At 42.5% G+C, this 25,616-nt stretch overlaps 1 protein-coding gene across 4 annotated transcripts in view; it reads left to right on the top strand.

Moving 5' to 3' along the window:
* The window catches only part of LOC307040230 (NT-3 growth factor receptor-like), a 283,019-nt gene that overhangs the window by 115,548 nt on the left and 141,855 nt on the right, over nt 1–25,616 (top strand). For all 4 annotated transcript variants that reach the window (XM_079682872.1, XM_079682870.1, XM_079682871.1 and 1 more), the window contains one exon: nt 19,162–19,233. In XM_079682872.1, coding sequence (XP_079538998.1) covers nt 19,162–19,233 — 72 coding nt within the window. The remainder of the gene's footprint in view (nt 1–19,161; nt 19,234–25,616) is intronic.

The following is a 25,616-nucleotide window of genomic DNA, read 5'->3' as shown; positions in this document are numbered from 1 at the left end:
TCCCGACAGGATCGTGTCGGTCGCCACTGAAGCCCATGCTGTGTCGATTCATCCCACAACATCCTGGAAAGTTACGTGACGCATCCTCCCCGTTCTTATTATACATCCATGATCCTCCCGGTTGCCTTGACTTTTTTCTTCTCCGGTGGTACAGCAGTTTTCAGTTGTCACGATTGTATACAGTGCCATCTATTGGCTGGAGTTTGAACGCAGTCAGACAAAATTCAATATATGAGTCGTTTCGGAATATAAGTCGCAGGACCAGCCAGACAGGTAAAAAAACGGGAGTTATAGTCCGGAAAATACGGTACATATTTGTATTTTTCCCTCTACAGTGACATGTTTCGATGCTTTAAGGTTCTAAAAGGTCTTTATCTCTTTGCTGCAGCCAAGTCTGCTCTGACTGGTTAACTGGCCCGCTCTGTTGCGATTGGTCAACGGCTTAAAGAGGAGTCGGAAATGTCCTGCCCTTTAGCGTACAATCACGTACAATGTGTTAAAGTGCTTGCCAACAGAAGCAACAGTGTTAGATAATGATGCAACTTTTTTCAGAAGTAAAGTAAAATAGTAAAATAGAGGCGTTTCAGGCAGGGGGAGAGAAACTCACACAGAGATTTTAGCCTTTGTAGACCCACATGCACTGAAACCTATATAACACACTACATGAAAGTAGGGGTGTAACGGTACACGTACCGAAATTATTCGGTACGGGCCCTTCGGTTCGGTACACATGTGTACCGAAGTGTACCGAACGAATATAACGTTAAACGTAAAAAATTGAGAACGTGAACAACTTTTTGGAAGTAATCTCTGGTGCTGCGTCGCAGCATTCAGAGTAATTTGCTCACATTGGGTTAAACGCGTCATAGAGCGAGCAAGTCATTTCATTGGACGAGAGGCATACTATGAGAGCTGGTCACAGGGATGCGTTCAAATTTAGTCAGTAATTTGAGGTACTATCGAAATAGCGAACGCAGTTAAAATTGAGCTTGAAAATCCTCCAGCATCATTGAAGTCTCCGGTTTGGGAACATTTTGGTTTCGCAGTTACGTACAAGGATGACGGACAAAGACAGGTGGACCGAACCAAAGCTGTTTGTTGGCATTGTTCAACTAAAATTGGTTACGCGGCTGGCAATACATGCACACTCATTTGAAAAGGCGTCACCCGAACGTGAATATTACCGGTACCAAAAGAAAAAAGACTGAAGTGCAAACTCAACTCCCATTTAAGCCTCCACCACTCGCAAAAATGTAAGACCGAGCCAAAGCTATTACAAACGCCAAATATCCTTATGTTAGCAAAGCGCTACCTGGCTGTATCTGCTACCTCTGTCCCTAGCGAGAGGGTGTTCTCCACAGCAGGAGACATTGGTAGTGCCAGCAGATCTGCCCTTTCGGCAAGCAATGTGGACAAGTTAATTGTTCTTAAAAGAAACATGAAAATATAATGACAAGCAAGTCATAATGTCAAGCTGGCTGCTTAGGTACTAGTACAGTTCAAATACAGATTATTTCAGTTCATCGAAATGCTGCACCTTAATGTTTATTTCATTTTGTATTTATTTGAGTGAATATTCAAAGTTTTTATAATTAAAAAACCCAAAACATGTTTTATGTTTTGTGATAATTTTTTCTGCTGTACCGAAAACGTACCGAACCGAACCGAACCATGACCTAAAAACCGAGGTACGTACCGAACTGAAATGTTTGTGAACCGTTACACCCCTACATGAAAGGGAACACCCCCCAAAGCATAATAGGGACTCTTTAAACATACAGTGCAGTATTTTCTTTCTACTTACACACACAGTTTAGTCTATTTTAATTTTACCCACCCTAGTATTGACGTTGGGTTTAAAATATATCCATACAGCACCTAGGGAATAATGTTTGGTTCTGAACAGGGGCAACTTGGCAGTTCCCAAGAGGCAAACTAGCACCCCTTAAAATCTTTGTCAGGACTTGAACCGGCAACCCTTGGGTATCCAAGCTAAATCCATACAGACTGAGCCATAATCAACATGTTGAATATTTTCATATTAACGATAGAATGCTAATCAAAGGAGTTGTTCATAGTAACAACATTATCACCAACTCTGCGACTTTATTCTTTTGGTTTTCCTACGGACAAATGTACCCTTTTTGTTCAGACTTGTGTTGTACGGTAGCAGTAGCTCTTTCCAATGAAACAGCTCTAAAACCAAACCCCACTGTACACTCCCTGTTCATCAACCACAGCACAAACACAATAAGTAAGCTAGTAAAATAAAATAGTGAAGCATTTACTGTAAGCCAAATGCTTCATAAATCCCAGCTTCTGGGACTCTCAAACACATAAACCTGCTTAGGTGAACTTTGGGAACATTTGTCTTTGTTTAGGCCATGGTTCACGCAGTGTGTGTGGGGAAACTTCTAAAGCAATTGGAGTCAGGACTCAGAGAGACACGAGGAGAGCTGGAGCTTTGATGGCAAACACTGACGGTTTATTTGGAGCTTCGGCCGAAGAATTCACAAGACACGTCACGGGCCACGAGTTGACCACACGGTTGAGATGCCACAATCAATTCTGAAGAACTCTACCCCAGACCTGTGTGTTTAGCTAGTTCTGCGAGAATAATCAACATTGTGCATAACAAGATAGAATGATAACACCTCTATCAGCTGACGCCAACAGGCAGGAACAGGGAGATAAAACACTGAGAGCGCAGCAGCCAAGGTTGCAGGTGCCTGAGCTCAGTCAGGACAGTTTGAACTGATAAACTGGGTCAAAGTTATGGGCCTTGGAAAATATTTCCCCAACAGTATGTTTCGTAAACATACTGTAGTCGCTGGAACTTATTGATGTTTGCGGCTCCTCAGTTGTCAATAGTTATAAATTACATATTAGTAACAATATTTGCCCGGATTTTTTTAGTGGAGGAACGTAGCAAAGTACACTTATCATTTGTACTCTAAGATGCAATTTGTTCTCTTTTGTGATTGTTCTTTGTAAAGTTATTAAATAAGCTTTGGTTTTTATCTAAGGGAACAAATAAGTATACATATGGAAACAAAAAATGTTGTCATTTAAAGTTTCTATGTAGGCCTTTTTCACAGTCACAATTTTCTTGTTTACAAAGGAAGAGCTTTGTCGATAACAACACTCCTTTGAGTTTGATGGTGAGGACAACACATGACAAGTGTTCATTTGATTGACAAGTGGAACTGGACTGCAATGCGTCACACAGACAATATGACTGACAGTTTTAATTACCGTGGCAACACCTGTCATTTCACAGCCCAGTCAGCGGCTCTGGAAATAGCCTATGCTAATCAAATGTGTGAGCGTGTACTGAATGAGTTTCATCTGTAACACTCATTACATATAATTGATGAAGATAATGAGGATGATCGCGGGAAGATATAAATAGAAATATAGGGGAATTAAAGAAAAGAGTAGTGGTTAATACATTATGCAATGTGTTACACAAAGTGTCGCTAGCTAGGTAGCATATCTACAACCGTAAGATCGGTAGTTCAATCCTGGCCCATGCGTTCAAAGTTTCCTGGGTCAAGATTCTGAACCCCAAATTCTCCTGATGGCATGGTAAACGGTGTGAATGTGTGTGAATCTTGATCTCTCCTAATGAGGAAGTGCCACCTTGTAGGACAGCATTGGCCTCTGTATGGGTAGCTATGGCAAAGAGTTGGTGGTTCAATCCCAAGCCTCCGCATTCAACATGTCGTTGGTGACCTTGGGCAAGATACTGATCCCCAAATTGCTCTGGAAGACATGGTCAAGAGTATTGCAGTGTATGTAGGTTGCTTTGAAAATGCAAATTAAATGTAATGTGTTTGAACGCAGACTTTATTCAGAAACGGGTTTATTACCAGGTAGGTTGACACATACGAGGAATTTGATTTGGTGTTGTGGTGCATACATAAAAGTTGAACAAAAATGTAAAACATAGATAGAGAACTATTTTCAGAAAACTATAATAACATTACAAAATAAAGAAACTAGATAGAAACCATCATTCAGCACTGTGAGGCTTTAAAATCACCATAAACAGTGTCAACTGGTGAGTCCCCTACTTTGGGTCAGGAATTAAATATCTCAGCCCCTAACCGATGCATTGCCATGACATGTTGTACCGACGCTCATTGTTCCCTGAGATTGGACCAAAATTATTTTTAAGGATCTCTTGACCTTTCCTGTTCAATTCCTCAAATATTGTCAAAAGTAGTTTAAAGGTCCCATGTCATGCTTTTCCGATTATTACCCATCTCCTTGTGTGTTATGTAGCTTTTTCTGCATGTAAACGGTCTGCAAAGTCACAAACCCTCAAAGTACACCCTGTAGCGAGTACAATTCTAACACAGAAAAGACGTGTCTATGCTGCCCCAGAACGCCTCGTTGGAGATTTCTCTTTTTCCATTTTTTCCCTTCCGGGGCATATTGACGTAACTGAAAATGGACCAATCCGCGGGGCTCCGCACACACACATAAACACACACACACACACGCATACACGCACGCACACGCGCACGCACGCACACACACGCACACACTCACTCAGCCTTATCTTTTCTCAGCCGCGCTGCTGCGCGGAGCGCCTTACGCACACACACTCGGAGCTCAGGCTGTGAGTGTGTGTGCTCAGACTGAGCTCCGCGGTGTCTCGCTGTCTCGCAGACCCCACGCAGCAACCAGGAAACGACACCAGTAATCAAGCTCACACTGTCCGCTTCTCGAGCCCCACTGGGCGGAGCAACGAGACCCGCAACGTCCCGCCGACACGGCACCCAGACCCCACGCAGCATTCTCATCTGTTTGTGTCTGGTGTCATTTTCTGGTTGCTATCAAACGCCATTGTAACACATAATCACTGATATTCCGCTGTAACGGTGGTGGACTCATCAGAACAGAGTGGGCGAGCTGACCAATCAGAGCACAGTGGGCTCATAGGGAGGGGGGAGGGGCAGGAGCTCCAACAAGGCGTGTAGGACAGAGAGTGAATACACATACTATACAGAGATGCTGTATTAGAAACCAATGTGTTTTTGGAAAATTGAACAGTGTAAATATATTCTAGTATACCTCAACAATGGAATTATGATCAGTATAAATGGCCATGACATGGGACCTTTAAAGATTCAACTAATCTGTTCTGTCATTACCACAATATTATGTAAACACCAGAGGTTAAACTGTTTCTTAAATACTGTTGACCCAACAGTAATGGAAAGCCAACAGGCCATGCCTAAAATAAAATGGAAAGTGTACTACATGTCATGTGCTTAGTCAAAGTGTTGAAACTATTTGTCCAAAATGTGTTGACTGTAGAGGTTATTTGACCACTTATTCGGACTTAATGCTTATTAGAACATCAGACAAATTGGAAATCTTAAGAAAAAAGGGGATTGCCTTACTTTCTACATTCTGGTTTGTTCTTCTGCATCGGTTGTCATCTAGATTGTTATTGAGAACATCCAGGCTGTGTTTGTATGGCACATTCAAAATGGTAGATAGCAGACATCTTTTCCAACATGGCAGGTTAAAGGGCTGAGCGAGAAGCAGAGGAGTTCATATGAATATATTTTCAAATGAAAATATTTAAGGCGCATGATTGCACTACAGTTTGAGCTCAGTGCCCGGTGCTCCTCAGGCATGGAGGGGTAATCAGAGACAAAACAGAGATAGAAATAGAAATGTCTCTTTCTAGCTGTCTCTTCCCTTCCCTCCTGTCGTGAGAGGAATACTGATGAGGGCCATAATCTCAGCATCCATGAATAATAAACGTTTTTACATCACCAGCTAAGAGAAGGGGGGGAACAGATGGAACAGGTTCACTACAGGAAGAGTCACTGTCACTACCGACACAGCTACTATCACTGCTACAAATACTTCTACTAGCACTTCTCAGTATTAATACGTTTAGCGAAGTTCTTCCTTGACTTTTTTACAATTCTCTCCTGAAATCTTTCATACTAGCTACGTACTAACTCGTTACGTAATAGAAATATGTTATCAGATTACTGGTACATTTATGGGGATTATTGGAATTATAATATGACAATACATTAAAAAATTCAAATATTATAGGTAGATGTACTGCCTGTATTTTTGGATTTTCATTTTGGCAACTTTCATTCTTCTTTGTTTTACATATATATATTTTTAATATATTAGTTGGTTGTCTTACATAATACACTTAACTAAAAAAACATCGTATTCATATTTATTTTCTCTTATATTTAATCAAACTTCATTTGATATTGAGGTATTCCAAAATGGACCAAAATTAATCAGGTTACTGTTATATTTTGACACTAAGATTAGATTTTATATTTGGACAAATACCTATCCGTAACGGAATACATTTTGGAAGTAAACCTCCCTGATTATAAACTGGTTATAATGCATATTCAATGTTTAGTTGTGTCCTTAACCTAATGGCAGAAGATGCTGCAGGATCTTTAAAAAGAAGTTGCGGTTACAGTGTCTATCCATAAGGGTCTTTTTTTAATGATTGTCGTTCAAGGAGTTAGCCCTTGGTTTCTATACAATCACAAGAATGTATGACAGTTGGGTTTGGGTAAAACCTGATAACAAGTTACTTTGAGTTGATCTTTGTTGTTTTTCTTTACCAATTTCCTAATCTGTGATATGTATCATTCTGAATATTCTTCAAAAAAGACATTTGACTCCCTTATAATTAAAATCCAATCATATTTTCCAGGATCATTTTATAATCTACATGAGAATATTTATACCATCATACAATACAGCTGAGTATGGACAGCCTGTGGCTCCGGCAGATGTTTAAACCCTGCTGTACTCTGCTTACAGCTAACAGTATGTGCTGCTGTTTATAATAATGGAACCAGATAATGTTCAGTTACCCGTGTGTTGCATAATAATAGAGTCACACACCATTAATGGTATTCCAAATGAGTAGTGAGTCTACAGGCACATGAAACATGGGGCATGCACAGAGGTAATGAAAATATGAGATTAAAGGAGAAAAGAGATGAAAAGACGAGATTAAAGAAACAATGGAGAGGCTCTGCTGTGGATCCAAAGAGCTTTTTGAAGGATTTGGTGGGATTTACTCAAGAAACATATACATTGAAGTCCTGCTCACTGTAATGCTATACTGAAAGCTTCTACTGGGCGCACTACAATGATTTCTCGCTTCCTGGTCTTCTTATTCTACTTCTTCTTCTTGGCTGAGTTTCAATTACCCGAACAGTACTTCGACAGGTGCCAATTCGTTACCTCAGAACTTGTGCAAGGCCCAATACTGCTCACTGCTCCTTATACTAGGATGGGTTCAAGGCAGAGACTAAATGTCTCTGGTGAATATTCCATTTTACAGATCCTCACCTTTCATCTAGCAAAATAATCAGGTCTTCTACATCAATCTACCATGATACTACATATATCCAGGACCATTTATATGGATCATAATCAGAATCAGAAACAAGTGTATTACCAGGTAGGTTGACACGTACTAGGAATTTGACTTGATGTTGTGGTGCATACATAAAAGTAAAAGTAAAATTAAAAACACAGATTTCCATGCTGTGAGATGGGATACTAAGAAACATTTAAGGGCAAATGATTGATGACAACCTGCATGGAAAGATTACAGACAAGACAAAGATGAGGCTCGAGACCATGGGCACTTATCCACAGTGTCCCCCACATAATGAATTCACTGATCAGCGGTCCGAAACACATCCAGTCTCTCTGTGATGCATGAGGTGGCCTCCTGAGAAAGGGATCAACACATCTGATTATGTCTTGAACAGATAACCATGATGGTTGGTTACAAGTTGATACTGCTTGTTGTCTTATTGACCAACATGATCTGAGCAACTTTCAGGCCCAACATTGCCTTTCAGAGACAACTTTACTAAATCTAGCTCCAGAACAGGCGAACAAAGCAAAAAAGGGAATGGCAGGACAACCCTACAGCTTCAGTGATATTACAAACTGATGGATTATTGAATGAATGAAGGTGTGTGGTGCAGTGGATAGAGCCTTGGTGTTGGGATCAGGGGGTCACAGGTTCAAACCCCACTGCAGTCAGCATGTTGTTGTGTCCCTGGGTAAGACACGTCACCCCGAATTGCTCCTGTGGGGATTGTCCACAGTATTGAGTATGTAAGTAACATGTAATGTAATGTTAATATAGTCCCTACAAGAATTCACAAAACAAACCAGGGCACTTGTACTGAAAAATCTCAAAAGGTGTCACAGACAGAACTACACAGAGGTTTGGAGGCCGAGGACAGACAGCTGGAGATGTTGTAAACAGGCAGGGTGTGATGGATTGGCCTGTCACAATAGAGGCATCTTAGGACAAAGATATGTACAGGACGCAGCACACACTGTTACACTAAACAAACCAGATACATCATTCAATTAAATGGTCCTGAAGTAATTTGAAGTTGATCGAACTGAATCTGTAGGAGGAATTTGAGGGAGAAAATCACTATAAAACAAAACATGAAATTACAAAATAGCTGACTTCCTGTTGGGTTTACTGTCAACTCTACGAGGCTTTTTGTCGTCTCTCCGTGCTATATTTGCCTTCCAAATTTCAAACATCTACTTGAATGTTAAAGGCGGAGGCTTTTACTTGAGTTTTTGGATATCGCGAGAATCCCAAAAATGTTGTTAAACTAGCAGATAAAGAAATACAATAATAATTCTACCAGTTTCAACAGGTTCTCTGCTGTTTTTTTTATGTAAAAGCACTTTTAGAGGTTGCTACGATCGGAAATGTCCAATATAAATGCAGTTAACATTAATAATTGAAACGGGAGATCCATTTTATTTATTTATGCCAACATTTGCAACCAACCAGAGCACACTCCTTTACAGACACAGCCACTTCAGTGTAAAAAAACACAGTTAGTAGTTCCCTAAGATCTCAGATCTTCACTTCAACATCTTTCCACTCATAACCTTCCTCTCTGAGTACTTTCAAGCTTCGTAGAACGAAAGTGCACTCACACACCAGCACCAATAGTGCAGAGTGGAATAAAAACAGAACTATAAATCTGACTTTTATGAGGTAAGGGATACACAGGGTACAGTGAGCTTTTGCTAAATAAATGGTTGAATCTCTTCTGCTAAGAAAACATCCTGTCTGTCTTCTTCTGATGATTTCTCTGATGTCCATCGCTCTGTCTTTTAAACATTTTTCAAATGCCTGCCAGTCTAAGGGCAACGTCGCAACTGTGTGTGTGTGTGTGTGTGTGTGTGTGTGTGTGTGTGTGTGTGTGTGTGTGTGTGTGTGTGTGTGTGTGTGTGTGTGTGTGTGTGTGTGTGTGTGTGTGTGTGTGTGCTCTCATTAAGTTACAATGAAAGTCATCTCTTTGGCCTTGCACTAATAGCCTGATTGTCACCATGGTCTGACACAGGTTGAGTCGATGGAGGGACAAGTGAAGTGAAGCATCTATTAATACTTTGTGTGATGAGTCTCTGTTGTGTAGTCCACTAATACCACTATTACACCGTTGTTACACTAGAAAATAATACAATTAAAATAAATCGAAAGAAGATACTTGGCTGCAGTACAGGTTAATGACAGATACACATTTTTATTAGGCTTATTTTCTGCAATATAGGTCACATTCTGTTTTAACCCTAAGATGCACGAGTGACTGGACCCTAGCCTACACTCTTCCATAAGTGGGTCAAAAAGGACCAATATTAGAATAATATTTGTTTTTATGCCATTTTTGTCATTTTGGTTAAGAAAAATCACTTTTATAATATTTAGTATTATATTTTGGTTCACACTAGAACATTTTTATATTTAAGTTTTCACTATTTATAATTTTATAATTTTTTTTTACATTTTGAAAAAAAAACGAAATTCCATAGAAAATGTATGCGGGTCATTTTTGACCCACTTATGGAAGCTTGGGGTAGTAATACAAAAATTACAATTTCTTAACATTTACATTTAAAATTTGAATGGCATGATATCCAAAACATGTTTTTTGAGGAATAGCTGGAATATGAAATGATAAAAAAAAAATGTAATTACAAAGATACTCTAAGAAAAACACCTCACCGGGTCAACAAAGACCCACTTATGCATCTAAGGGTTAAGGAGCCCTATTATGCTAATTGTCAGGTGTATATCAGTATGTAGTGTCTCTAATGTGACATGTTTCCATGCTTTAATGTTCAAAAAACTATTTTTCTCATACTGCCTACGCTGCAGCACCTCTTTTCACCGTCCGTCTCAAACTAGAGCCCAGTCTGCTCTGATTGGTTAGCTGGCCAGCTCTGTTGTGATTGATCAACCGCTCAGAGATCTCCCACGTACAATGTGTTGGACCGCTAGCCAATAGAAGTGCAGATGTTACATGGTGTTGTTACTATGTTCAGGAATTAAACAAAGGAGTCCCATGGAGGCTTTTTAAGACCATTCACAAAAACCTTTTTAATACACTAGGAGAGGGAGGAGCCCAAAAAGCATAATAGGGCCTCCTAAAAATTACGTTCCCACAGAACTAAACTGCATTCTCAATTACGTTTAGCTAGAAACATATTTTCTCCCACGTTATGTGTCTTTTGAATGTATCTTAAATTAGTTTATTTTCTACATATCTTTGCCATTTATTGTCTTGCTTATAATAATGATAATAGTCATTTATAAATATCATTTTAGAGCACACATTTGAAATCAGTAGGCGAGGCTATAATTTCGGCAGCTGTTACGGTACGTCCACACAGCAGCGAAAAAAAATCTTGGAGGTGGGCGTATCTGAATCTTGGGAATTTTTTGCAAGCAACGCGACCAACAACCAATCACATGAATCTCCCGCCCCGACATACAAAGCAATAGCAATGTTAAAACGAAGTAAACTGGATATAAAATCCCCAAACAGGCGAAAACCTACCAGTTTCACCCACTGTCTCTGCCACCTCCCTCCATGCCTGGTTCCTCCGGTTTGTAAGTAAGTAAATAAGGACTGGTCATAAAGAACCGGGTGATTTGTCACCACACACATACAAAGGTTCATATTTGTATGTAGTGTCTCTCCTGTGACATGTCTCCATGCTCTAATGTTCAGAAAGCTCTTTATTTTTCTCATACTGCCTGTTCTGCAGCACCTCTTTTCACCCTCTGTCTGAAACCAGAGCCCAGTCTGCTCTGATTGGTAAGCTGGTCGGTTTTGTTTTGATTGGTCTACTGTTAAGTGACGTGTTGGAATGCTAGCCATTAGAAGCATGAGTGTAACGATATGATGTCATTATGTTACGGAAGTAAACAAAGGAGTCCAGTGGAGACGTTTCAGGCAGGGGGGGAGCGTGTGAGAGAAACCCCCTCTTGAGGGAACAGAGGGATTTTAGCCTTTGCAGACCATTTACATTCACACAAACCTATATAACACACTATGGGAGAGGGAAAACCCCAACAAACATAACAGGGCTTCTGTAATACACATATACATGAATGAGTGTGTTCGCAGTTCAGCCAGTTAGTAAGAGCTAGAACTCTGTGGGTTGGACTTGTCACGGTAGTGTGGAAGCTAATCTATTTTATGGTATTGATGGTGTGGATGGATTATTTCTTACCCCAAAGTATTTAAAGGAGTTTGTCCCAGGCGAGTGATCTGTGATTTACACTGTCTGGTTTTGAAACCAGGCTGTGATACCATATATTTGGATGCTCTAACACGGCATGGTAAAGTAATAGCATAAACTTTTGCTCAACTCTGCAGACACTAAATCTAAGTTGAACTATAGAGCAGAGATTTCAACATGGTGCAACATGAGTTGTGTGCGCTACAGCTGAGCTTATAGCACCAAAGAGCCCAAGGGCCCTTAGAGTCCTTGTTTCACTGATTTGAAAATACAGCCGTGTGGCAGAACATGGAGAAGACCCACTAAGGCACGAGGACGCATACGGCTAAACGCATAGGATTAACGCAAACGCAATCGCAAAAAATCTTCCGTCCACACGCAATGTTCACCGGATAGTATCCACACGAGACAGCTCCGTTTAGCTCCAACCGCTAGAGAAGCTGCAGTACATATGCAGGAGCCTGTACGTGGCGCTGTAACTTCCTCCACAAAAGCAGCGAAGAAGCATGGTTGTCATGGTTGCCCTTCTGTTTATTTTCCGCGGTGGGGGCCGAAGGAACCGGGCAGAGTTTTTCGCCAGTCAACGTGTATTAAAGTTTTAATCTTCCGGACAAAATTATAAAAGTGCCGATCAAAGGTCTTCTTTGCTATTTATTGGGCTTTAAAACAAATGAGTAACGACTCTATATAATATAATAATAAAATACATGGAGCCTCCCTTTTTCCTCCCTCTCTTCTGACAGCATCAGTGTCTGTCTCAGGCAGCAGCTGATCCAGTAATGAGGTACCCGACAGTAAAAATAAACATATTTATAACTAGTTTAGGTAGTTTGAGAGGTAATTAAAATGGCTAAGGGAGATGATCTGACTTGAAGTGTGTGTTTTCCTCCGTTCACCGCTGCATCACAGCGGGAGGAGCTGCAGGTGAGCAGAGCTGCGTGTCTCCGTCCTGTCAGATTAGACTTCACTCGCATTTATGTCCATATCGAGAGAAAGATAAATAATGTGAATTCAATGTGCAGTTGACTCTGACGCAGGGGTGAGCAGCAGAGGTGGGGAGAGGCGGGGCTATTGCGTCATCATTATCAGAAAATGATCGTATAGGGCGTACACACGAAGCCGTTGGACCCCCCAGAGCGTTGCGTATGGCGTTCTATCCACCTTGGGACCCGTTATCGTTTCCGCAGTTGTTTACTGTCATATTCGGTCGTCCTTGTGTGGCCGAACGGTCTATATGACACTAAACGGTAACGCAAACGACCGTTTTAGTCCTCGTGTGGCCGGGGCCTAAGTGAACAAATTGCAAAACCTCTCCGTACTCCAGATCACTGGGGGGATTTCATTGCTTGCACATTGTGGCAAAAAAGCAACCACAACAATGTACTGGACCAAGCTGCACTTTTTGGGGGTATTTTTTGTCTGTTTGTTTGCAACACTGAAGGCAGGAATGACAAAAGCAGTTTATTTGTTACTATTTGTAAGACCTCCACTTTCTTAGACACAGCCAATGGTATTTGTTGTATAGGCAGTCCAATTAAAAGTGGCCGCGAGGGGCTAAATAGGGGAAGATAAACACTTTGACACGCTCCAAAAATTGCTCGACAGTTTTCGTTTGACCAAAAATACTATATATCCAGGTCCCAATAACTTAAGTGTGATGACGATGCTACTGATGGTTAACCTGTTAACCCCGGGGGCGGGGGCTCCTGCAACATCTTGCAAGAAACAGCGTCTGAGGGCTTCTTAACATTTAATAAACTATGAATGTATCATACCCACTTAACGGGAAGAAACTCAGCTACCTGACGATATGAACCATTTTTACCGAAACAAAACACAAGTCTAACGCCGAGCCTCTTAATTAGCACTAAGCAAAAGAGTGCTAACGCACTTAGCACATAACTCACGGACCGTATAAATATGTGAATATGGGAAAACAAAGACAGGAACTTCGACAAAGAGGAAACACTTTTCAGAAATAAAGAGGAAACATTCTACACAAAAACCAAGATCATGACAACACTACACATTTAAAATGTTATATATATGAAAGAATAAGCCAAACCAAACAAGTTATTCTTCATCTCCTGCCAGGTGAGCTGCTTATTTAACTTTAGCTCATTAGCAACATGCAACATTAGCATTGGCTAAATCCTGAGAGAACTCTGGCTCTTATCTCAAAACACTCGTAAACATGTTGTGAAGTTTGTAGAATATACTAGGACTTGACTTATTATAAAGGACAGAATGATACTGATGATAGAAATACTCAGAATGAACGTCAGATGCAATTAAAGGAATTGTTTTGGAGGGCTAAATTATTCCCCAGGACACAGAGATATGTGTCCCTATGATGTACTTATTTTGTGAGACAATTAGCCACTTTTTTGTGCGTGTGTGTGTGTGTGTGCGTGTGTCTGTGTGTATTAAATGGACATCTAATGAAGGTGACTGTGGAAAAAGACACCTTACCTCCCTCTTGGTGTCCTCCCGTGAGTCTCTTTCTCACCATCAGTACCACCTCCTTCCCCTCATCCTCTCCTCTGTTCGTTTTTGACTTTTTTCTATTTCTGGCTGTCCCCATCTCCCTCTGGTCCAACTCCACTGTCTGACCTCTCAGCTAAAAACAGGTCAGCTATCAATAACAACTTTTTAATTGAGTGTCACCACACAAAAGCCGGGAACATCTAGCATCTTCTCCTCTGAATCAAGCAGCATCCTTCAGGGCCGGGCAATGAAGGGCCAATAACTGCAGTTCATCTAATGGTCACTTGAGACTGGCTCCAAAAGGGAGTCAATCTCTAAAGTGCAGCGATGACATATTCTTGTAGGCTTTCCTAGGAGTCGGTTCCTCAACAAAAATGCATTGGGATTTTTTAATTGGATTTTGTAAATGGCCTTAAGTTACACATTCTTAGCAGCATTGCTACTTTTGACAGGAAGATGCTGTCTTATGTTGCTAGCGTTTAGCCCAATTGCAACTAAAATGTTTACATTCGCCGGAGTTTGACGGTTGCTTGAAGATGAAACATATGTGTGACATCAAGAAGAGTTAATCTCTCTTACGGAGCGTCCACACAGCAGCGTGCATTGACGCTTGGCGTGTCTGAAGCTTGGGGAGTCAACGCGAGCAACGCGACCAACAACCAATCACATGAATCTCCCGCCCCCGACATACAAAGCAAAAAACATTCCATGCTAGCTATATATACTGTCTATGCCTGCTAGCTGTCCATTCAATGTTTAAACAAGGTACACTGGATATAAACTCCCCAAACAGGTGAAAACCTACCAGTTTCACCCACTATCTCTGCTACCTCCCTCCATGCCTGACTCCTCCGGTTTGTATCCCGGTAGGTGAACAGAGACTGATCATACAGCACCGGGTGATTCACTACTGCAATGATTATTTTCTCCTCCATTTTATGGAACATAGAAATGACCTGCGGTATGGCTCTCGCAGCATACACGCGGTTTGATTGGCTAGCAGTTGTACTGTCAGATTTTCATAAAAGGGATTTGATTAGCTGACGCTTCCGTTGAAGCTAGCAACGCGTAGCTACGCTCCCCATAATGCAGTTCGGCGAAGCGTGACGTCACCCCATTCAAAGTGAATGGGCAGAAGCGTTGAAGCTTCAACGCACGCCGCTGTGTGGACGGGCACGGAGTGGGTCTCAAACGTTGCCCGGGTGGGAACCTTCACAGTTCCTTGGGCGACCTTCCAGGATCCCGCCTACTGCAAAACAGACCAGAACCAGGTTACGACATGCTTTTATTCCGGCACTGATTACCTGATTCCGATCAGCTGTCTGGCCTCCGGCCGAGCCACTCCCTTCACTCCAGCAGCCGGCGCCCTAACCACACCCCGCTGCCACATACCCCCACCGCCCGACTCAGGCCGGGATCCCGCCGGCCGCAAGCTGACTCTCCCCCCCCCCTCTCCGCCGAGCGAGAGAGGAAATCAGCCACAACCATCCGGTTACCCGGCCTGTGGATCACCTTGAAGTTGAAAGGCTGTAACGCCAGATACCACTGAGTGATCCGAGCGTTGGCATCCTTCATGCGGTGGAACCACTGGAGTGGGGCTTGGTCCGACCAGAGGGTGAAAGGGCGCCCCAGGAGGTAGTACCGCAGGGCGCCGACCACCCACCGAATGGCGAGGCACTCCTTTTCCACCGTAGTGTAGTTCACCTCCCTCTGGGCGAGCTTACGGCTAATGTACAGTACTAGGCAGTCGACCCCCTCTACGTGCTGGGACAAAACGGCCCCCACCCCACTGTTCGAGGCGTCGGTCTGCAACACAAAAGGGAGAGAGAAGTCAGGAGAATACAGAAGTGGCTTAACACAGAGGGCTTTTTTAACCCTCTCAAACGCCAGCTGACACCGCTCCGTCCACTGGATCGGATCTGAAGCACCCTTTCGGTTCAGGTCGGTCAGGGGACTGGTCAGCTCCGAAAAGGACGGGATGAACCGCCTGTAGTAGCCGGCAAGCCCCATGAACCTCCTGACCTCTTTTTTCGTCTTGGGCGCCTGACAGGCTGAAATGGCGGTTGTTTTCTCTATCTGTGGCCGCACCTGCCCACCGCCCAAGTGGTACCCCAGATACCGTACCTCCCTCCGTCCAACCACACACTTCTTTGGGTTGGCCGTGAGCCCCGCATGCCTCAAGGACTCGAGCACTGCCCCCACCTGCTGCATATGCTGCTCCCATGTCTCACTGTGATTGATGACATCATCCAAGTAAGCAGCAACATATGCAGAGTGGGGACGCAGCACCCGGTCCATGAGCCGCTGGAAGGTGGCTGGAGCTCCGAACAACCCGAAAGGAAGTGTGATGAATTGGTATAAACCATACGGAGTGGAGAAGGCTGTTTTTTTCCTTAGACTCTGGAGAAAGGGGAATCTGCCAATAGACCTTGGTTAAATCAAGCGTCGTGTAAAAGCGAGCAGTGCCTAGCCGATCCAGGAGTTCGTCGACCCGGGGCATTGGATAAGCATCAAATTTGGACACCTCGTTCACCCTGCGGTAGTCCACACAGTACCAGATTGACCCGTCGGACTTACGTACCTGTGTGGACGGGCACAGAGCAGGTCTCAAACGTTGCCCGGGTGGGAACCTTCATAGATCCTTGGGCAACCTTCCAGGATCCCGCCTACTGCAAAACAGACCAGAACCAGGTTACGACATGCTTTTATTCCGGCACTGATTACCTGATTCCGATCAGCTGTCTTGCCTCCGGCCGAGCCACTCCCTTCACTCCAGCAGCCGGCGCCCTAACCACACCCCGCTGCCACAGCGACCAACAACCAATCAAATTAATCTCCCGCCCCTGACATACAAAGCAAAAAACATTCCATTCTAGCTATATATACTGTATATGCCTGCTAGCTGTCCATTCAATGTTTAAACGAGGTACACTGGATATAAACTCCCCAAACAGGCGAAAACCTACCAGTTTCACCAACTATCTCTGCCACCTCCCTCCATGCCTGGCTCCTCCGGCGTGTATCCCGGTAGATGAAGAGAGACTGATCATACAGCACCGGGTGATTCACTACCACAATGATTATTTTCTCCTCCACTTTATGGAACATAGAAATGACCTGCGGTATGGCTCTCGCAGCATACACGCGGTTTGATTGGCTAGCAGTTGTACTGGCAGATTTTCATAAACGGGATTTGATTGGCTGGCGCTTCCGTCGAGACGCGAGCAACGCTCCACACAATGCAGTTCGGCAAAGCGTGACGTCACCCCATTCAAAGTGAATGGGCAGAAGCGTTGAAGCTTCAACTCACGCCGCTGTGTGGACGGGCCGTTATACATTACATGTTACTTGTTAGACGCTTTTATCCAAAGCAACTTACATACTCAATACTGTGGGCAATCCCCACAGGGGCACAACGACATGCTGACTGCAGTGGGTTTTGAACCTGTGCTTCCCTGATCCCAACACCAAGGCTCTAAGCACTGCGCCACACACCTCCTTATACAGTCAGTGGTGTCTGTGAGTGCGTTACTGGTTGTTTTCATGACTCTATCAGATGCTGCTTAAACTTAAACGACTCTATTTGAACAACACCTGTGGAATTAGAAATTCTAATAAAAAGAATTCTAATAAAAACTAACTAATAAATGCAAGTGCAATTGATATGGTCTGTGTAATTCAGATCAAAGCCCAGTGTTGCATTGAGTATTTTTGCTTGATGTGAAATGCCATTTCTAATGTCCCTAAAGGAACAACATGGAACAGTGAGTAAGGATCAGTGTTGGGACTAACGCGGGGTAACATTTCAGGGTAAGCCAATCAGAGACAAAGTTGGGCGGGTCTTGCCTTATGGGGAAAATACACACACGAACACTTGCTACACACACGGCAACGCTAACCACCAGCACACACAATGGCAGATGCAAGTATCAGCGAGAGCTGCAGCGCATTTGCAACTTGGAAATATAACCACTATTTTCAATTTGTGGGGATAAAGGACGCAACAAATATTACGGTAAAATGTAAACTCTGTGCAGGACAGAAAGCATTGTCCACATCGAAAAACAGCAATGCCAATCTCCTGAAGCACCTAAGTAATGTACATGGGGCTATAAAACTAGTCGCCAAAGACCCCACCGTCTCAACCACCGGCAGTGACCCAGATGGAGCAACACCATCTAAACAGCCAAAAAACGATTTTTTAAGATAGTTACTTTTTGAGCAGTAACTATAACTATGACTAGTTACTTTTTTTTAGTAACTTGCCCAACACTGGTAAGGATTGAGTGAACAACATCAACTAGTGTGAGGAGAAACTGGAGACTGTATTCATCATCATCAAACTATCAAGCCAACTGTAAATGACACACACACACACACACACACACACACACACACACACACCCGCACGCACGCACGCACGCGCACACACACACACACACACACACGTCACACACACACACACACACACACACACACACACACACACACACACACACAGATATATTTGATTAGATAATAATGATTCAAGTGGGTATTTTGTCTCTCCACTCACACCACCCTCAACACCTCTTTATAGTTAGCTTTATGTTGCCATGGCGATGGACACCTGTGTCGCTGTTGTGTGTTCCTGCACGTCAGAAGAGGTGACAAGGGGTATGAGTCATAATCGACTGTGTGAAGTTTACATGATTCTGTGTGTGCAGGCGTGTGTGTGTACTGAATCATCTCGAATCATCTCCCTAAATCCTGATGACGGTGATATGTTGGTGATGTCACTCAAAATGGAAACCCTCATGAATTCAAATGAAACATCCCCAGACATGTAATGACATAAGGCTGATAGTAGTGTGGTGGGTGGTCTGATACCCCAAGTAATCTGTGCGAATGTATGTAAAGCGCTTTTAGGGGTCATAAAGACTGGACAAGCGCTATATAAATGCAGTCAATTTACCATTTATACATAAATGCAGCCCAAATGCAGCCCATTTAATCCCAACAACATTGAGCTTTTGCAATCATTTTTGAAGTGAATTTTCTCTCAACGTCTTTCTTTCTCATTCCCTCCCTCAGAAATCTGTCCAAGAACCCCATGCTGACGACACTCTCCTGGCAGATCTTTGAACACCTGCAGCTCTTCGAACTGTAAGTCGAACAGTGTTCTTTACTTGCCTCACACTGTTAAATGTTGAAACAACCTAACATCAAGAGTCTGTGTGTGATATCACATCTAATCACAAGAGGTCTTTATTCAAGCAATAGCTCACGACAGGCCGTGGTTGTTGACGTGGGGCTTCGCGTCGGGCCGAACCACGCCCCTTAGCTGTGATATAATGACCGTATATCACGGTCTGAAGTGAGCTATTGCTTTTATAAAACAGTTACCAAGTGTGGCAATATGAAAGAAAAATACACACTCTAATTTAAATAGTTTTTATTTGTAAATAATGATGTTCAAAATAAAATAGTCCCTCTGTTGCCTTCTGCACGAAACGAGGTGGTTGCTATGCAACAACACAGCTAGCGAACATATTAGACAGAGAGCGTTGATCCATTATTTGGCTATTTATTTACATTAATTTGTATGTTGCCGTTTATTCCACTGAAAAACTGTCCAGCATCAGTAGAATGGCTTACGTGGTGACTTGTATAGGTTGAAGTTGTACTCGGCTGTTGCTTTGCGTGGCGAGAATATTGCTCGACTTTCTCCGGTCCCTGAGATTCGGCTTCCAGTAGCTCTGGAGAGAGCTTTGTTTCAAGACCCGAATCAGAAAGCTTTTGAATGGTGCTACTTTTCCAGTTGGTCTACCTGCTCTTCACTTAGCTCTGCATGTCGTCGTTTAGGTGCTTTTTTTTCTGGAGATAGGCACTGCTCAATCCACTCCTCCATAGTAAGACCCCCCCGGAGGTCGAAGTTAATCGTAAATGTTTCCATCTTATGCTTTTTAAGTTTGTTTCGTAACGGAAGAAATGTATATTTTGTAAAATGGACAAGTCAAATCAAGCAATATGATTGGTTGATAGCGTTTTTGCAGACCTTTTTGATTACAGATTTGAAAACATCGCTGCTTGCTTTAAAAGTAGCACAATTCATTATGTCAAACCTTGGAGAGTATCTAGATATCCCTGCCCTAATGCCAAAGGAACTGCACACTGAATATGTTTTGCCGTTTGATGTCTATGTCTGGACCGCTGCGTAAAAAGGAGGGTTTCTGCCCCGTTACTTCTCCACTGTTTTCTTGTTCCAGTTTGAAAAGCTTTCAGCCCAACTGTATACAGTTTTTCTCAGACACAGAGGGATACTGACTTGTTTTGAAAAGTAACTACAATTCTAGCCGTGGTATACGCTCAGTATATCACGGCTAAGAACCAATCACATTGCTTGATTTGACTTGTCCGTTTTATTAAAGGCCAATATAAGCACCTATATATATATTTTAGGATGATAAGGTGTTCTTCAGGGAGGAATCTGAATCGTACAGCACAACAGTGTCATTGTAATATAAATGCTAGTTTCAGACGGCTGCAGTTGTCATTTTCATGTCCAGATTATGGGTGTTTAACTAGCCAATATGAAGTTGGTAATGCACTGTCCACTTAATGCAATATGAATGCAATAACCCATGCAACCTTCTAAATAGGGGGCAAAAGAGTGGACATTTTGTCATAGTAATTATCTCACTGTTAAAATTGTCTTTTTTTTATCACACATATTTTTTATCCAGGATTTACTTTGGGCAAAGCTGTCTATTTTAGGATTTCTCTGACCACATTGACACCTTGCTGCTGCCAATGTAACCAACATATGTTCTAGCCATTTGTGTAGAGGGCCTTGCTCAAAAGCTCCTCAGTGATTGTTAGTTAGAAGGGAAAAGGTCTTCTCTCCACTTTACCCTCCCAGATGTATCCTCAGTCTGGGGAGTTCCCGTCACTACCTGGCTCTGCCCTGGTTTTATAGCAGAAATACACAAAGGAACCCAACATGCTGAGTCATCATGTCCTAAATATAATTAGACATTAAATAACCGCTGTGCTCTCATGATCATGGTAACACTGCTCGTCTTCATATCAAAGAGTGAAATCTAAAAGAGGAGGGTCTTTACCTGTCTCGAGGGGCAGAGACCTCCTCAGTGAGGTTACACGCTCCACCTCATCTCCATTTCAAAGATTTTTCCTCCTGTGATGATAATGTCCTTGTTTCAAAGTATTTGACTCTAATGCTGCTGTTGCTGCTTGAAACTGTAGCTACAGGGAAAAATACAAATACTATCTGTACTGGGAGTATAGTCACATTTAAAAGTATCACATGGCTGCTGCCCATGGAGCTGAATCCTCCATTTGTAGGGAGATCTGTCTGGACTACTGGAAATTGAAGCAACATGCTTTTTCTTTTTGAATATTATGAAAGCGGCTTTATAAGAAATGCTTCCCCATGTTTTATTTTCTCTGCATGATTCCTGAAATGAACTGCTGCTCCTTCACACGCTCTGTGAGGAGAGCAGCAAAATGTACAAGGCTGAAATATTTTTAGAAATCAGGGACATGAAAAGCAGAGGAATGAGAGGGAGAGTGTGAAAGTCTCACCTCTAGCTGGAGGATAAAAAGCTGTGCTGGATAATGGCATCACAGAAAGTCTAGGACTTTTTCAGGAGAGTATGCAGTGACTAGAATACATCGGATCGGTAAGAGGTGATCTGAGAAAAGCTCCATTGAAGTTACTGCTTCATTATGGTTGTATGTCAGCGGCCATGTTTGTTGTGAAAAAGGGAAACTGTCCTGAAAGTCAACCCTTCATTACGGCCCGTCTACACTACAGGCATCAAAAAATCTTGAAGCTGGGCGTGTCTGAAGCTTGGCGATTTTTTGCGAGCAACGCGACCAACAACCAATCACATGAATCTCCCGCCCCCGACATACAAAGCAATAGCAATGTTAAAACGAAGTAAACTGGATATAAACTCTCCAAACAGGCGAAAAACCTACCAGTTTCACCCACTGTCTCTGCCACCTCCCTCCATGCCTGGTTCCTCTGGTTTGTATCCCGGTAAATAGTTCTGGTCGTAAAGAACCGGGTGATTTGCTACCGTAATATCTCGTTTGGAATATGAGGAAATAAACTGCGGTCTGGCTCTCACAGCTTGCACGCGGTTTGATTGGCTGCGCTTGCACTGGCGGGATTTGCATAAACTGGATTTGATTGGCTGATGCCAAGCATCGAGCCTCAAAAGTTGAACATTGTTCAACTTTTGATGCCGATAGATGCTCGTGATGCTTGCAAAGCCATGCCATGCTCCCCACAATGCAGTTCGGCGAAGATTAAAAATCTTCTACGTCACCCCATTCAAGTGAATGGGCGAAGCGTTGAAAGCATTTTTCGATGCCTGTAGTGTAGACGGGCCGTTAGTCCTGTAAGATGTGATGTCACCTCACGCCCTATCTAGTCCACCCAAACAAAATGTCTACCAGTTGAAGGGAGAACAAGATATTTCTCCAAAAATGAAATGTGTAAGAAGGCAAAGTAACCAACAATTACTTTGTTTCTGTAGAAATGGTTGATGATTTGATGACTTTATCAAATATTTCTTGAAAAGTCTTTAAGTATGTAATCTATGGGAACATACAGTATATTTGCCAATCAGGCTTATAATTCACTTATACACAGAGTTACTCAGGAACTTTTTATACTGTAATAAACTGACTTCCATTCAGCCACTTTCTCCCATATGGAATTTTCTTGTTATAACAACATACATTAGGCACAAGCAAGTCCTGTGAGACAACAATATAATAATACAAATAATAATACATTTCAGTTACATAGGGATTCTCGAAATACTCAACCTAATTGCAAAAACATTTCATACAACATAAAGATCCAGTATGAAAAACTACAATAGAAAGGATTATGGACTGGTTTTAGCAGTAAAAGCTAGTTTGTAAGGTTTTTTTTAGGGCCTGTTTGAAGGATGGTAGGGTGGCTGACTGTCTGATGTGGTTGGGGAGAGGAGGGTGCAGCAACTGAGAAGGTGATTGCATGTTCGAGGCAGCGGGTGTTAAAGAGGAAGGGGGTCCTTTCTTTAGGGCTTTGTAGGTGGTGCAGTATGTTGAAGTCTTTCCTCTATTTACTGGGAGGCAGTCAAGGTTGTGATGGACCAGAATGATGGGGTCTCTGTGTCGGGTGGAGGTGAGTTGGCGGGTGGCAGAATTCTGTTTATTCATGACTTTGTGTTTTGGGCAGCTGGAAAGTAGAGGGCCGTTTGGAGTCGGGCAGTGTTCTTGAGGTGGAAAACAGCAGTTAGGTGATGTGGATGGAATGCGGTAGAGGAGAGGGTGAGGTCAAGGACCATTGTTGCAGGGCTGGGTGTGGGGGATGACGTTTGAGCTGTCAATATTTAGTGAGAATTACTTGGCAGAGCAGGTGAGGACATTTGGGAGGGATATTTTAGTATTTATGATTTTTTGCAGTTAAGTTGTAAGAACCCTGTTACATTCATCTACGTTTGAGTGGGTGTGATAGTTATTTGCTGTTGTAATACAAAAGTTAATGAGGAATAATTTGGTAAGATGTGTGAAAAAGCTGAGATTAGCTGAGGTAATATAAGCCTGTCATGATCTGTACTTAATTATCTGTCTATATTTACTGGTTCCCAATGGTTCCACTGATTTAAACAGTGACATTTCAGGAATTAAAGTTTATGTTGCAACTCCAACTGTGGATACTGTGAAAGAACCCACTGTATATATATATCTTTATATATAAAGATATGTGTGTGTTACAACATGTTCTGCCAACTTGAGCCTGTGAACAAGCCTCCAGCGATGCTCTCAGGGATAGTTAAAGCAGCGCTGCTTGGATGCTAACAGTGTGATATTTCAAGCTATGAGCTGGTGCAGGCTGCTGGGGCTATTTGGAGCGCTGAGTGTGGGAGACTCACTCACACACACACACACACACACACACACACACACACACACACACACACACACACACACACACACCCACACACACACACACACACACACACACACACACACACACACACACACACACACACACACACACACACACACACACACTTAAACACACACACACACACACACACACACACACACACACACACACTTAAACACACACACACACACACACACACACACACACACACACACACACACACACACACTTAAACACACACTTAAACACACAGGTCAACACTTGCTTACTTGCAATTGTGATTGTGGTTCTGGATGTGTGTAAGCCTGTATGATTCATGTTTTGTGAATAACAGTTATTAGAGGCATTAAGGCCACACACACACACACACACACACACAAACACACACACACACACACACACACACACACACACACACACACACACACACACACACACACACACACACACACACACACCACACACACTTTAAGGTTAGCTTTCACGTTACAATGAAGTTCTGTTTAGAGCAAGGGTTAAGATTAGGCACTTAGTTTTGTTGGATACGTTTAGTGGAGCGTGAAGCAACAGAATGACTTGAAAATGAATGAAATTCAATAATAAAAAATCCTTTATTTACAGCAAAAATGTCAGTCCAGATGAATGGCGAACACTATACAAAAGTGAGAACTAACATATTGAATATAGAAACAAGCACACGTCAGTGAAAAAAACACAAATAAAGCTATGTAAACATCCATGCTAAAAACAATTTGTAGCTGCATTTTCAAAGCTCAGTGAACTTTTTTTTTTTTTTTATTTATTTAACCGGGTAAGTCCCATTGAGATCATTGATCTCTTTTTCAAGGGAGACCTGCAGCAAGTAAGTTCCACATGAAACATAAAACAACATAAAACACATTGACATACTTATCGACATTTACAGGTACCAACATTATCAAAGAGCATTGCACCTATCCGAGCTTTAAAAACATGCAGTGGAACCAAATTGCTCAGTTTCAATTATTTTTGCAGACTGTTCCAAGCAAGAGGAGCTGCGCACATATAAGCTTTCGTCCCTAAGTCAGTCCTTGCACTTGGCACATGTAACAAAACCACATCATGTGATCTCAGGCAATAGCTACTTGCAACTCTCTGTGTGATCAAAGAGCAGATATAAGATGGGAGTTTACCCGACATGGCTTTATATATGAACATGTACCAGTGACTGAGCCTCCGTACAGTTAGTGAAGGCAGACCTGCCTTGGTATACAGGGTACAGTGATGAGTAAGTGCTTTACAATTAGTAACAAATCTCAGTGCACTGTGATAGGCGGCATCTAACTTTTCCAGGCAATGGGCAGGTGCATTCATACAGATCAAATCACCATAGTCCAGCACAGGTAAAAAGGTCACAGTGACTAGCCTTTTCCTGGCCTCAAGTGAGAAACAGGACTTGTTTCTGAAAAAGAAACCTAGCCTAACCCTCAGCTTTTTAAGCAGATTATTGACCTGAAGTTTAAAAGTAAGAGAATCATCAAGCCAGATACCTAGGTATTTATAACAGGCAACCACTTTTCAAGTATTATTCCTTGCG

Source organism: Notothenia rossii (assembly GCF_949606895.1).
Source record: "Notothenia rossii genome assembly, chromosome: 5".
NCBI classification, from domain to species: domain Eukaryota; kingdom Metazoa; phylum Chordata; class Actinopteri; order Perciformes; family Nototheniidae; genus Notothenia; species Notothenia rossii.
This window is presented reverse-complemented; position numbering and strand designations above follow the sequence as displayed.